The sequence below is a fragment of the Oncorhynchus masou genome, chromosome 2, assembly GCF_036934945.1.
Source record: "Oncorhynchus masou masou isolate Uvic2021 chromosome 2, UVic_Omas_1.1, whole genome shotgun sequence".
NCBI lineage: Eukaryota > Metazoa > Chordata > Actinopteri > Salmoniformes > Salmonidae > Oncorhynchus > Oncorhynchus masou.
This window is the reverse complement of record NC_088213.1, coordinates 9,591,149-9,607,047: the sequence shown is the minus strand read 5'-3', so window position 1 is coordinate 9,607,047 and position 15,899 is coordinate 9,591,149. Positions and strand designations below refer to the sequence as shown.

General features: G+C 44.4%; 2 protein-coding genes across 2 annotated transcripts in view; one reads left to right on the top strand and one right to left on the bottom strand.

Annotated features, from left to right (window-relative positions):
• The window catches only part of LOC135555047 (WASP homolog-associated protein with actin, membranes and microtubules-like), a 33,077-nt gene extending 31,997 nt beyond the window's left edge, over positions 1-1,080 (bottom strand). The window contains 1 exon segment of the mRNA XM_064987418.1: positions 388-1,080. Coding sequence (XP_064843490.1) covers positions 388-966 — 579 coding nt within the window. The 5' untranslated portion in view covers positions 967-1,080.
• A 314-nt stretch (positions 1,081-1,394) lies between these two features.
• LOC135555035 (fibronectin type III and SPRY domain-containing protein 2-like) overlaps positions 1,395-15,899 on the top strand; it is a 39,161-nt gene continuing 24,656 nt past the window's right edge. Inside the window, exons 1-7 of the mRNA XM_064987408.1 lie at positions 1,395-1,468; positions 5,429-5,696; positions 6,093-6,195; positions 7,007-7,102; positions 9,983-10,216; positions 10,769-10,791; positions 14,288-14,409. Coding sequence (XP_064843480.1) covers positions 5,467-5,696; positions 6,093-6,195; positions 7,007-7,102; positions 9,983-10,216; positions 10,769-10,791; positions 14,288-14,409 — 808 coding nt within the window. The 5' untranslated portion in view covers positions 1,395-1,468; positions 5,429-5,466. The remainder of the gene's footprint in view (positions 1,469-5,428; positions 5,697-6,092; positions 6,196-7,006; positions 7,103-9,982; positions 10,217-10,768; positions 10,792-14,287; positions 14,410-15,899) is intronic.

Sequence of the window (15,899 nt, the reverse complement as noted above, 5' to 3'; positions counted from 1 at the left end):
GGATAATGTCCCTGTTTCTAGCCAAGACCTCAGGGGAGAACACCTTGCAGGGTGATAACAACATGAGTAACAGGAATGAAGCCTGACAGGATAATCAACCGGAGCCCGATTGGTCATGTTTTCCTTCTCACGTGGTGTCATATTGCGCAACAATAGTGACGACAGTGACACTGCATCTTTATTAAAACCCCTAGGTGAACCAGGGTGGAAGGGCATCTATCCCAGTGTCATGAGGGGATTTAAAATGCCTAAATGTTGGACAGACATTTTTAGGGTTTACTCACAGTGACTTGATTACTGGTTTGCAACCCATGTGGCTGGACCAGGATTGTAGAACAGTGACAGGCCACAGCTTGTATAGATCACTGATTCAAATTGTCCACTGACCTTTCTAAGGTGATCCTTAGCCCTGGTGACTTCATCCTGCATGGTTTTCCTCTTGAACTCCTGCATGTTCTCAAAGTACTCCTCGACATCTCGCTCGTCCTGCGGGAAAAGCGAGTCCAGCACTATCTTCCTGCCACAGATATCTATCGCAGTGCTGAAGTACTTCTCCAGTTGACGGCAAGGTGTATCCAGATCTCTCTCTTGATCATCTTGGTTGAACGTCCGATTGCTACCGAGAAAGATCATGTCCCAAATGTTACCCTCCTTGAAGTCCGACAGGTCGGGGAAATAGGGTGCGACGACATCCCCGACTCCTGTAAACTGACGGTGGACATTTTTTAAGTCGTTAACAGAGAAGAGTCCGGCCCAGCTGGTTTCGGTTTCGCAGACAGCAAGCTGGTCTTTGCGCTTCTGTCGCTGGAGAGTTCTGTTGTGACAGGTGACCGCGAACTTGGACTCGATCACATTCCACTGAACGATAAAACCGAGCTTGAACGTCTCGTTTTCTTCGAATATGTTCGTTTTGATGGCGACCCAGCCATCCAAGCTGTCCAAACGCTCGCAGTCTATGCTATTCATTTTTTGTTGTTGTTGTGGTAGACATGTAGCTAGCTAGCGAACTAAAACTTGTATTCCTCTGCCTTTGTTTACAACGTCGGCCATTTGTAACGATGACGTAGTATTTCCTGTGGCGTTCTCTTTACCTTCAACTTTGACCTTTCCGTCACATGCTCAGGGGGAATTCCACAGCCAATTTCATTCGCTATAATGTATCGGGGATTTATGCCAAGAGATTTGAATATTTAATACGTGTCACCCTCAAGAAAATATTGACCACATTCACAATCAAATACTATTGGATTAAATACAATATTATCACTTTATTAGGCGACTAAAGGCAGATTTTGGCACTATGTCAAAATACCCATGCTGACACTTGATCTGTGTGCATAACAGTTGGGGTTCCTGCTATATTTGTCACAAACTGTATTTGCTTCCTTGGTCAGCCTGTCAAAAACACTGTCAATGGTCGCCCTGAATCGACGTTGCTGGGGGAGTTATTGAATAATTTCTCACCAAGGTAAACTTAACCAGTGTTTTTGAATTATTAGTAACTAGGCTATAATAACTGGTATGTCTAGTCATAATTATAGCAAATAAGTATGAAACTCCAGCATAGTTTAAATGGTGTGTTGAGTTTATGTGTACAGCATGCCTGATCCATGTTTTGACTGAGGTCCAGGATGTTAGAGAAGCAAACCCTCCTTTAACTGTCATCACTGTGTACAGTTCTTTCTGAACAAGTGTTTTTTCTAAACATTTAAGACAGTGAATCATACTTGTTTTGATTGCAAATAATGAACTCTTTGCATGGCTTCCATAAGAAAACGAATTGAATATTTATACTTATTTTTAAAGTTACATAAAGCATATACATTTACACAAGTGAATGACTGGTTGGTTAATGTTGGGTGAATATTTGACAATACCTACTTCCTACTTCCTACTTCCAGTGGGATCCTGGTCCTTAGTGGAAAAATATTAATCTGACATGTTTTATTTGATTGCCCTATCCACCACAGTACCTCCACCACAGTACCTCCTCCACAGTACCTCCACCACAGTACCTCCACCACAGTACCTTAACCACAGTACCTCCTCCACAGTACCTCCACCACAGTATCTCCACCACAGTACCTCCACCACAGTATCTCCACCACAGTACCTCCACCACAGTATCTCCACCACAGTACCTCCACCACAGTACCTCCACCACAGTATCTCCACCACAGTACCTCCACCACAGTACCTCCACCACAGTACCTTAACCACAGTACCTCCACCACAGTACCTCCACCACAGTACCTCCACCACAGTACCTCCACCACAGTATCTCCACCACAGTACCTCCACCACAGTACCTCCACCACAGTATCTCCACCACAGTATCTCCACCACAGTACCTTAACCACAGTACCTCCTCCACAGTACCTCCACCACAGTATCTCCACCACAGTACCTCCACCACAGTATCTCCACCACAGTACCTCCACCACAGTATCTCCACCACAGTACCTCCACCACAGTATCTCCACCACAGTACCTCAACCACAGTACCTCCACCACAGTATCTCCACCACAGTATCTCCACCACAGTACCTCCACCACAGTACCTCCACCACAGTACCTCCACCACAGTACCTCCACCACAGTACCTCCACCACAGTACCTCCACCACAGTACCTTAACCACAGTACCTCCACCACAGTATCTCCACCACAGTACCTCCACCACAGTACTTTAACCACAGTATCTCCCCCACAGTACCTCCACCACAGTACCTTAACCACAGTATCTCCACCACAGTATCTCCACCACAGTACTTTAACCACAGTACCTCCACCACAGTACCTCCACCACAGTATCTCCACCACAGTACCTCCACCACAGTACCTCCACCACAGTACCTTAACCACAGTACCTCCACCACAGTACCTCCACCACAGTATCTCCACCACAGTACCTCCACCACAGTACCTCCTCCACAGTACTTTAACCACAGTACCTCCACCACAGTACTTTAACCACAGTATCTCCACCACAGTACCTCCACCACAGTACTTTAACCACAGTACCTCCACCACAGTACTTTAACCACAGTATCTCCACCACAGTACCTCCACCACAGTACCTTAACCACAGTATCTCCACCACAGTACCTCCACCACAGTACCTCCACCACAGTACCTCCACCACAGTATCTCCACCACAGTACCTCCACCACAGTATCTCCACCACAGTACCTCCACCACAGTATCTCCACCACAGTACCTCCACCACAGTACCTTAACCACAGTATCTCCACCACAGTACCTCCACCACAGTACCTCCACCACAGTACCTCCACCACAGTATCTCCACCACAGTACCTCCACCACAGTACCTCCACCACAGTACCTTAACCACAGTACCTCCACCACAGTATCTCCTCCACAGTACCTCCACCACAGTATCTCCACCACAGTACCCTAACCACAGTATCTCCACCACAGTATCTCCACCACAGTACCTTAACCACAGTACCTCCACCACAGTACCTTAACCACAGTATCTCCACCACAGTACCTCCACCACAGTATCTCCACCACAGTATCTCCACCACAGTACCTTAACCACAGTACCTCCACCACAGTACCTCCTCCACAGTACCTTAACCACAGTACCTCCACCACAGTATCTCCACCACAGTATCTCCACCACAGTACCTCCACCACAGTACCTCCACCACAGTACCTCCTCCACAGTACCTCCTCCACAGTACCCTAACCACAGTACCTCCACCACAGTACCTCCTCCACAGTACCTTAACCACAGTACCTCCACCACAGTATCTCCACCACAGTACCTCCACCACAGTACCTCCACCACAGTACCTCCACCACAGTACCTCCACCACAGTACCTTAACCACAGTACCTCCACCACAGTATCTCCTCCACAGTACCTCCACCACAGTATCTCCACCACAGTACCTCCACCACAGTATCTCCACCACAGTATCTCCACCACAGTATCTCCACCACAGTACCTCCACCACAGTACCTTAACCACAGTACCTCCACCACAGTACCTCCACCACAGTACCTCCACCACAGTATCTCCACCACAGTACCTCCACCACAGTACCTCCACCACAGTACCTCCACTACAGTATCTCCACCACAGTATCTCCACCACAGTATCTCCACCACAGTACCTCCACCACAGTATCTCCACCACAGTATCTCCACCACAGTACCTCCACCACAGTACCTCCACCACAGTATCTCCACCACAGTACCTCCACCACAGTACCTCCACCACAGTATCTCCACCACAGTATCTCCACCACAGTATCTCCACCACAGTATCTCCACCACAGTACCTCCACCACAGTACCTCCACCACAGTACCTTAACCACAGTACCTCCACCACAGTACCTCCACCACAGTACCTCCACCACAGTACCTCCACCACAGTACCTTAACTACAGTATCTCTACCACAGTATCTCCACCACAGTATCTCCACCACAGTACCTCCACCACAGTACCTCCACCACAGTACCTCCACCACAGTATCTCCACCACAGTACCTCCACCACAGTATCTCAACCACAGTATCTCCACCACAGTACCTCCACCACAGTACCTCCACCACAGTATCTCCACCACAGTACCTCCACCACAGTACCTCCACCACAGTACCTCCACCACAGTATCTCCACCACAGTACCTCCACCACAGTATCTCAACCACAGTATCTCCACCACAGTACCTCCACCACAGTACCTCCACCACAGTACCTCCACCACAGTATCTCAACCACAGTATCTCCACCACAGTATCTCCACCACAGTATCTCCACCACAGTACCTCCACCACAGTATCTCCACCACAGTACCTCCACCACAGTATCTTCACCACAGTACCTCCACCACAGTACCTCCACCACAGTACCTCCACCACAGTATCTTCACCACAGTACCTCCACCACAGTACCTTAACCACAGTACCTCCACCACAGTACCTCCACCACAGTACCTCCACCACAGTATCTTCACCACAGTACCTCCACCACAGTACCTCCACCACAGTACCTCCACCACAGTATCTTCACCACAGTATCTCCACCACAGTACCTCCACCACAGTACCTCCACCACAGTACCTCCACCACAGTACCTCCACCACAGTATCTCCACCACAGTACCTCCACCACAGTATCTCCACCACAGTGCCTCCACCACAGTATCTCCACCACAGTACCTCCACCACAGTATCTCCACCACAGTATCTCCACCACAGTACCTCCACCACAGTATCTCCACCACAGTACCTCCACCACAGTACCTCCACCACAGTACCTCCTCCACAGCACCTCCTCCACAGTACCTCCACCACAGTATCTCCACCACAGTATCTCCACCACAGTATCTCCACCACAGTATCTCCACCACAGTATCTCCACCACAGTACCTTAACTACAGTACCTCCTCCACAGTACCTCCACCACAGTACCTTCACCCTCCTCCTCCCATCATGGACCTGTATGAGGTCTTCACAGGAAGCAGGCTGGATGTCATCACTGAGGAGGTGCTGAGTGGAGACGAGGAGCGTGGGGAGGAGCACCAGGAGGAGCTGAAGGAGGAGGAGGTGAACAGGGATCTCCCTACCAAAGAGGCCTTCGTAGTGGTGTCAGAGAGAACAGAGACTAGAGAGTTGTCCTCTACCTTCCAGCGTTTCTCCACGGATACCAACGACTCTCTAAGGTCCGTAATACAACACCTGCTTCATTGGTCCATTTGCACAGATATCATTTTTTTGGGGTTTGTTGCTGTCACAGTACCCAACCTGATACACAACACAAACATCCCAGGCTGACAGGGGTACTTAGGGGTAAAGTGCCTTGCTCAAGGGCACAACTGTAGTAGGTAGTGTACAGGATCCTCCTGCTCCCGGCTCACTCCCTGAAGACTCCCCTTTGCAGGCAGGGGTTCGAACCGGCAAACCTCTGGTTACTGGCCCACCCCTCAAACCTCAAGGCTACCTCCACCAAGGCTACCCCCCCCCCTTGGGTGTCTAATGCACTATGTATATAATCTTTGCATGACATGATGCACGCATCAATCATTTAATAATGGATACAATAAAGTGATCATCATCAGGTTCGAGGCGTATGTCCCGTCTTCAGATGAGGAAGGAACCCCATCACCTGACAGCTCTGTGGACGGACACAATGACGTGTTTGAGGAGCACAAGGAGTCGGAGGTAAGGGGAGGGTGTGTGTTGTGTCGGAGGTAAGGGGAAGGTGTGTGTTGAGTCAGAGGTAGGGGAAGGTGTGTGTTGAGTCGGAGGTAGGGGAAGGTGTGTGTTGTGTCGGAGGTTAGGGGAGGGTGTGTGTTGTGTTGGAGGTAAGGGGAAGGTGTGTGTTGAGTCGGAGGTAGGGGAAGGTGTGTGTTGAGTCGGAGGTAGGGGAAGGTGTGTGTTGTGTCGGAGGTTAGGGGAGGGTGTGTGTTGAGTCGGAGGTAGGGGAAGGTGTGTGTTGAGTCGGAGGTAGGGGAAGGTGTGTGTTGAGTCGGAGGTAAGGGGAAGGTGTGTGTTGAGTCGGAGGTAAGGGGAAGGTGTGTGTTGAGTCGGAGGTAAGGGGAAGGTGTGTGTTGAGTCAGAGGAAGGGGGGTGTGTTGAGTCAGAGGAAGGGGAAGGTGTGTGTTGAGTCGGAGGTAGGGGAGGGTGTGTGTTGAGTCAGAGGAAGGGTGTGTGTGTGTTGAGTCGGAGGAAGGGTGGGGTGTGTGTGTGTGTTGAGTCGGAGGAAGGGTGGGGTGTGTGTGTTGAGTCGGAGGAAGAGGGGGTGTGTGTGTTGAGTCGGAGGAAGGGGGGGTGTGTGTTGAGAAAGGAGGTAGGGTGGGGTGTGTGTTGAGTCAGAGAAAGGGGAAGGTGTATGTGTTAATTCCATGTGAATATACCCTTGATCTAGCCTGAGTGCCAGTCTGTGTGTGCTCTCCTAACAACTTCTACAGGCAGATTTGCACTCAGGTGAACCTTGACCCTCTGTAAGAGTTCATTTCTGCTGTGCCTTCAGGACAAGGTGAATAACATCAGGACTAAGCTGGAGGAGAAGGTGGTGGAGATGGAGAACTTTGCAGGACATCTAGAAGAGATCTTCCTCACTGTGGAGGTACAACAACCACTATTACTGACACAACAACTGCTATTACTGACACAACAACCACTATTACTGACACAACAACCACTAGTACTGACACAACAACCACTATTACTGACACAACAACCACTATTACTGACACAACAACCACTATTACTGACACAACAACCACTATTACTGACACAACAACTACTATTGCTGACACAACAACCACTATTACTGACACAACAAACACTATTACTGACACAACAACCACTATTACTGACACAACAACCACTATTACTGACACAACAACCACTAGCACTGACACAACAACCATTATTACTGACACAACAACCACTATTACTGACACAAGAACCACTATTACTGACACAACAACCACTATTACTGACACAACAACCACTATTACTGACACAACAACCACTATTACTGACACAACAACCACTAGTACTGACACAACAACCACTATTACTGACACAACAACCACTATTACTGACACAACCAATATTACTGACACAACAACCACTATTACTGACACAACAACCACTATTACTGACACAACAACCACTATTACTGACACAACAACCACTATTACTGACACAACAACCACTATTACTGACACAACAACAACTATTACTGACACAACAACAACTATTACTGACACAACAACAACTATTACTGACACAACAACCACTATTACTGACACAACCACTATTACTGACACAACAACCACTATTACTGACACAACAACCACTATTACTGACACAACAACCACTATTACTGACACAACAACCACTATTACTGACACAACAACCACTATTACTGACACAACAACCACTATTACTGACACAACAACCCCTATTACTGACACAACCACTATTACTGACACAACAACCACTATCACTGACACAACAACCACTATTACTGACACAACAACCACTATCACTGACACAACAACCACTATCACTGACACAACAACCGCTATTACTGACACAACAACCGCTATTGCTGACACAACAACCGCTATTACTGACACAACAACCGCTATTACTGACACAACAACCACTATTACTGACACAACAACCACTAGTACTGACACAACAACCACTATTACTGACACAACAACCACTATTACTGACACAACAACCACTATTACTGACACAACAACCACTATTACTGACACAACAACCACTAGTACTGACACAACAACCACTATTACTGACACAACAACCACTATTACTGACACAGCAACCACTATTACTGACACAACAACAACTATTACTGACACAACAACCACTAGTACCGACACAACCACTATTACTGACACAACAACCACTATCACTGACACAAAAACCACTATTACTGACACAACAACCACTATTACTGACACAACAACCACTATTACTGACACAACAACCACTATTACTGACACAACCACTATTACTGACACAACAACCACTAGTACTGACACAACAACCACTATTACTGACACAACAACCACTATTACTGACACAACAACCACTATTACTGACACAACAACCACTATTACTGACACAACAACCACTAGTACTGACACAACAACCACTATTACTGACACAACAACCACTATTACTGACACAGCAACCACTATTACTGACACAACAACAACTATTACTGACACAACAACCACTAGTACCGACACAACCACTATTACTGACACAACAACCACTATCACTGACACAAAAACCACTATTACTGACACAACAACCACTATTACTGACACAACAACCACTATTACTGACACAACAACCACTATTACTGACACAACCACTATTACTGACACAACAACCACTATTACTGACACAACAACCACTATTACTGACACAACAACCACTATCACTGACACAACAACCACTATTACTGACACAACCACTATTACTGACACAGCAACCACTATTACTGACACAGCAACCACTATTACTGACACAACAACCACTATTACTGACACAACCACTATTACTGACACAACAACCACTATTACTGACACAACCACTATTACTGACACAACAACTACTATTACTGACACAACAACCACTATCACTGACACAACCACTATTACTGACACAACAACAACTATTACTGACACAACAACAACTATTACTGACACAACCACTATTACTGACACAGCAACCACTATCACTGACACAACAACCACTATTACTGACACAACAACCACTATTACTGACACAACCACTATTACTGACACAACAACCACTATTACTGACACAACCATTATTACCCCACACAACCATTGTTACTGACACAACAACCACTATTACTGACACAACAACCACTATTACTGACACAACAACCACTATTACTGACAGCAACCACTATTACTGACACAACAACCACTATTACTGACACAACCACTATTACTGACAGCAACCACTATTACTGACACAACCACTATTACTGACACAGCAACCACTATTACTGACACAACCACTATTACTGACACAACCACTATTACTGACAAAACAACTACTATTACTGACACAACAACTACTATTACTGACACAACCACTATTACTGACACAACCACTATTACTGACACAACAACTACTATTACTGACACAACCACTATTACTGACACAACCATTATTACTGACACAACCACTATTACTGACACAACAACCACTATTACTAACACAACCATTGTTACTGACACAACAACCATTGTTACTGACACAACAACCATTATTACTGACACAACAACCACTATCACTGACACAACAACCACAGTACACACATACCAAAGACACATCCACAGGTTTTCAACCATGGATCTGTGAGCCAACCCCGTTTGGGAGCCCCTGATCATCGCTTAATGAAGCGTTTCATATCTTTCAGGAGAATTTTGGTCGTCAGGAGCAACACCTGGAGCAGCACTGCAACGATGTTCTCCAGACGCTGTCCCATCGTTACGACGAGCGAGCCGCTGCGCTGGGGGAGGAGAAGAAGAGGAAGTTGGAGGCCTTGTACACTCAGCTGCTGGGCTGCGGACGCACTCTGGACGCATCCAAGGACCTGATTGAGACCGCCCAGGAACTGTACCGCACCGAGGACAAACGACTCTTTCTACAGGTGTGTTGTAGTGGGTCGGTCGTCACAATGACTTATTCAAGATTAAATCATTGAATTGCTAATATAGCTTTATAACTTGAAATCACGTTGAAACGTTTAAAAGTTTGTGATAACTTTGTTTTGCTCGGAGTTGTGTTTTTTGTTTGTCACACCATTCTGGGTAAACCCGAGACACTGTCGGGAGTGAAAAGCCCAGGAGGCCGTTCCTGAGATACTGGAACCAGCGCACCTGGCAATGACGATCGTACCACGTTAAAATGTGCTTCGGTCACTCGTTTAGCCCATTCTAACGTTCAATGGAACAGTAACTGAATGCCTCAATGCCTGTCTGCCTGCTTTATATAGCAAGCCACGGCAACGTGACTCACTTTCTGTAGGAGCGAACCATTTTCGTGGGTGATGGTGTGGTGTACCTAATAAACTGGCCACCGAGTGTATATTCTGTGGTCTTTGTGATGTTTTAATCTGCCAGTTAAAGGTTTTTATGAACCTTAAAATGTTAATGACCGCTGGAGGAGTTGACTTTTGATGTTGTGAACCTTCCCTTGACAGGCTGTTATGCCCACCATGAAGAGGTAAAGTTCTTAAAGGAGACTAACACTTCTGCCTGAGAATACAACAGAACTATACTATACTATACTATACTATACTATACTATACTATACTATACTATACTGTAAGGAGACTAACACTTCTGCCTGAGAATACAACAGAACTATACTATACTATACTGTACTGTACTATACTATACTATACTATACTGTAAGGAGACTAACACTTCTGCCTGAGAATACAACAGAACTATACTATACTATACTATACTATACTGTACTGTACTGTACTATACTGTAAGGAGACTAACACTTCTGCCTGAGAATACAACAGAACTATACTATACTATACTGTACTGTACTATACTGTACTATACTATACTATACTATACTATACTGTAAGGAGACTAACACTTCTGCCTGAGAATACAACAGAACTATACTATACTATACTATACTATACTATACTGTACTGTACTATACTATACTATACTATACTATACTGTAAGGAGACTAACACTTCTGCCTGAGAATACAACAGAACTATACTATACTATACTATACTATACTATACTATACTATACTATACTATACTATACTGTAAGGAGACCAACATTGCTAGCCTGAGAGTATAACCGTACTAGCCTGGTTCCAGATCCATTTCAGCCTGGTTCCAGATCCATTTTATCCTGGTTCCAGATCCATTTTATCCTGGTTCTAGATCCATTTTATCCTGGTTCCAGATCCATTTTATCCTGGTTCCAGATCCATTTTATCCTGGTTCTAGATCCATTTTATCCTGGTTCTAGATCCATTTTATCCTGGTTCCAGATCCATTTTATCCTGGTTCCAGATCCATTTTATCCTGGTTCTAGAACCATTTCAGCCTGGTTCCAGATCCATTTTATCTTGGTTCCAGATCCATTTTATCCTGGTTCTAGATCCATTTTATCCTGGTTCCAGATCCATTTTATCCTGGTTCTAGATCCATTTTATCCTGGTTCCAGATCCATTTTATCCTGGTTCTAGATCCATTTTATCCTGGTTCCAGATCCATTTTATCCTGGTTCCAGATCCATTTTATCCTGGTTCTAGAACCATTTCAGCCTGGTTCCAGATCCATTTTATCTTGGTTCCAGATCCATTTTATCCTGGTTCTAGATCCATTTTATCCTGGTTCCAGATCCATTTTATCCTGGTTCCAGATCCATTTTATCCTGGTTCTAGATCCATTTCAGCCTGGTTCTAGATCCATTTCAGCCTGGTTCCAGATCCATTTTATCCTGGTTCCAGATCCATTTTATCCTGGTTCTAGAACCATTTCAGCCTGGTTCCAGATCCATTTCAGCCTGGTTCCAGATCCATTTTATCCTGGTTCCAGATCCATTTTATCCTGGTTCTAGATCCATTTTATCCTGGTTCCAGATCCATTTTATCCTGGTTCCAGATCCATTTTATCCTGGTTCTAGATCCATTTTATCCTGGTTCTAGATCCATTTTATCCTGGTTCCAGATCCATTTTATCCTGGTTCCAGATCCATTTTATCCTGGTTCTAGAACCATTTCAGCCTGGTTCCAGATCCATTTTATCTTGGTTCCAGATCCATTTTATCCTGGTTCTAGATCCATTTTATCCTGGTTCCAGATCCATTTTATCCTGGTTCTAGATCCATTTTATCCTGGTTCCAGATCCATTTTATCCTGGTTCTAGATCCATTTTATCCTGGTTCCAGATCCATTTTATCCTGGTTCCAGATCCATTTTATCCTGGTTCTAGAACCATTTCAGCCTGGTTCCAGATCCATTTTATCTTGGTTCCAGATCCATTTTATCCTGGTTCTAGATCCATTTTATCCTGGTTCCAGATCCATTTTATCCTGGTTCCAGATCCATTTTATCCTGGTTCTAGATCCATTTCAGCCTGGTTCTAGATCCATTTCAGCCTGGTTCCAGATCCATTTTATCCTGGTTCCAGATCCATTTTATCCTGGTTCTAGAACCATTTCAGCCTGGTTCCAGATCCATTTTATCTTGGTTCCAGATCCATTTTATCCTGGTTCTAGATCCATTTTATCCTGGTTCCAGATCCATTTTATCCTGGTTCTAGATCCATTTTATCCTGGTTCCAGATCCATTTTATCCTGGTTCTAGATCCATTTTATCCTGGTTCCAGATCCATTTTATCCTGGTTCCAGATCCATTTTATCCTGGTTCTAGAACCATTTCAGCCTGGTTCCAGATCCATTTTATCTTGGTTCCAGATCCATTTTATCCTGGTTCTAGATCCATTTTATCCTGGTTCCAGATCCATTTTATCCTGGTTCCAGATCCATTTTATCCTGGTTCTAGATCCATTTCAGCCTGGTTCTAGATCCATTTCAGCCTGGTTCCAGATCCATTTTATCCTGGTTCCAGATCCATTTTATCCTGGTTCCAGATCCATTTTATCCTGGTTCTAGAACCATTTCAGCCTGGTTCCAGATCCATTTTATCTTGGTTCCAGATCCATTTTATCCTGGTTCTAGATCCATTTCAGCCTGGTTCTAGATCCATTTCAGCCTGGTTCCAGATCCATTTTATCCTGATTCCAGATCCGTTTGTTCTCTTGCCAACACGCTTGATCCATTTGTGTTATCTTGTTGCTTGACCATGACCGTAGGAGTTGGCAAGGCACACAGATATCTGGGACCAGGCTATAACAAAACGATGATAAGTGTTTGTTTACAACTGCATGGTAGTGAGTCTGGTTAATAACAGTGTAATCGTGTGATTTGCTGTGAACCGTGTAACAGCCTGATTAGGAGTGTTTCATGAGGATAATGTATCAGGTTATGCTTGATGTCGTCAACGCTCATTCTGAAACCAAAATAGCTTCCGATCCTAATTAGCCAACTAATTCAAACTAATTTAAACTAAGCAGTATAATGAATGTGTTTGATGTTGAATAGGGTTTGTTGACAAAGCTTATGTTTTGAATAGCATGACGACACATCCAATGTTCATTTCAGTGTCGTTTTAGGTGGGCTCTGTTCAGAAGGTTGCGACGTTACAAAACAATTTTGTAGAACAGGCATGATTTTTCGTGGTGTAGAATTAGGCATCTTGTCAGCTCTATTCATTCCATTTCTATATGCAACGTTCTGAACGTTTCACCTCACTGAATTTTTTTAATTTTTTTTACCGTTATTTAACCAGGCAAGTCAGTTAAGAACAAATTCTTATTTTCAATGACGGCCTGGGAACAGTGGGTTAACTGCCTGTTCAGGGGCAGAACGACAGATTTGTACCTTGTCAGCTCGGGGATTCGAACTTGCAACCTCTCGGTGGCTAGTCCAATGCTCTAACCACTAGGCTACCCTGCCGCCCCGAATACAGGCCTATTTGTCCAATCAGAATGGAGAAGATTGCTGACAGGTGTTTTGTTTGTCCAATCACAATCAAGGAGTTTGCTGACTTGGGTGCGTTTTGTCCATTCAGAATCAAGGTTTTTGCTGATAGATGTTTTGTTTCCCTAAATCAGAATTGAGGAGTTTGCGAAGGAGAAGCCTGACCTGACGCTGATGACCCCTCTGGAGTTTGACATGCCCCTCGCTGACCTGTCAGACGTCAAGACCATGATGGACTCCATCAACATCGTACCAGGTCTGATCAATTAATCAACCCATCCTTCCATACACCCACCCACCCACCCACCCATCCATTCATCCATCCATCCATCCATCACAACATTTTTATTTTCGTTTTTTACATCCCCCTTTGATCACATAATTCTATTCTTAAAACCGGTTTATTCAGAATAATGTAGTACATTTAATGTACAGACATTATGCCAAAATGTGTAGATTTGCCATATTCTTGTTTTAAAACGGCAAAATGTTCTCTACGCCTCATGCCAAAATGTGTAGATTTGCCACATTCTTGTTTTAAAACGGCAAAATGTTCTCTACGCCTCATGCCAAAATGTGTAGATTTGCCACATTCTTGTTTTAAAACGGCAAAATGTTCTCTACGCCTCATGCCAAAATGTGTAGATTTGCCACATTCTTGTTTTAAAACGGCAAAATGTTCTCTACGCCTCATGCCAAAATGTGTAGATTTGCCACATTCTTGTTTTAAAACGGCAAAATGTTCTCTACGCCTCGTGCCAAAATGTGTAGATTTGCCACATTCTTGTTTTAAAACGGCAAAATGTTCTCTACGCCTCGTGCCAAAATGTGTAGATTTGCCACATTCTTGTTTTAAAATGGCAAAATGTTCTCTACGCCTCGTGCCAAAATGTGTAGATTTGCCACATTCTTGTTTTAAAACGGCAAAATGTTCTCTACGCCTCGTGCCAAAATGTGTAGATTTGCCACATTCTTGTTTTAAAACGGCAAAATGTTCTCTACGCCTCGTGCCAAAATGTGTAGATTTGCCACAATCTTGTTTTAAAACGGCAAAATGTTCTCTACGCCTCGTGCCAAAATGTGTAGATTTGCCACATTCTTGTTTTAAAACGGCAAAATGTTCTCTACGCCTCGTGCCAAAATGTGTAGATTTGCCACATTCTTGTTTTAAAACGGCAAAATGTTCTCTACGCCTCGTGCCAAAATGTGTAGATTTGCCACATTCTTGTTTTAAAACGGCAAAATGTTCTCTACGCCTCGTGCCAAAATGTGTAGATTTGCCACATTCTTGTTTTAAAACGGCAAAATGTTCTCTACGCCTCGTGCCAAAATGTGTAGATTTGCCACATTCTTGTTTTAAAACGGCAAAATGTTCTCTACGCCTCGTGCCAAAATGTGTAGATTTGCCACATTCTTGTTTTAAAACGGCAAAATGTTCTCTACGCCTCGTACCAAAATGTGTAGATTTGCCACATTCTTGTTTTAAAACGGCAAAATGTTCTCTACGCCTCGTGCCAAAATGTGTAGATTTGCCACATTCTTGTTTTAAAACGGCAAAATGTTCTCTACGCCTCGTGCCAAAATGTGTAGATTTGCCACATTCTTGTTTTAAAACGGCAAAATGTTCTCTACGCCTCGTGCCAAAATGTGTAGATTTGCCACATTCTTGTTTTAAAACGGCAAAATGTTCTCTACGCCTCGTGCCAAAATGTGTAGATTTGCCACATTCTTGTTTTAAAACGGCAA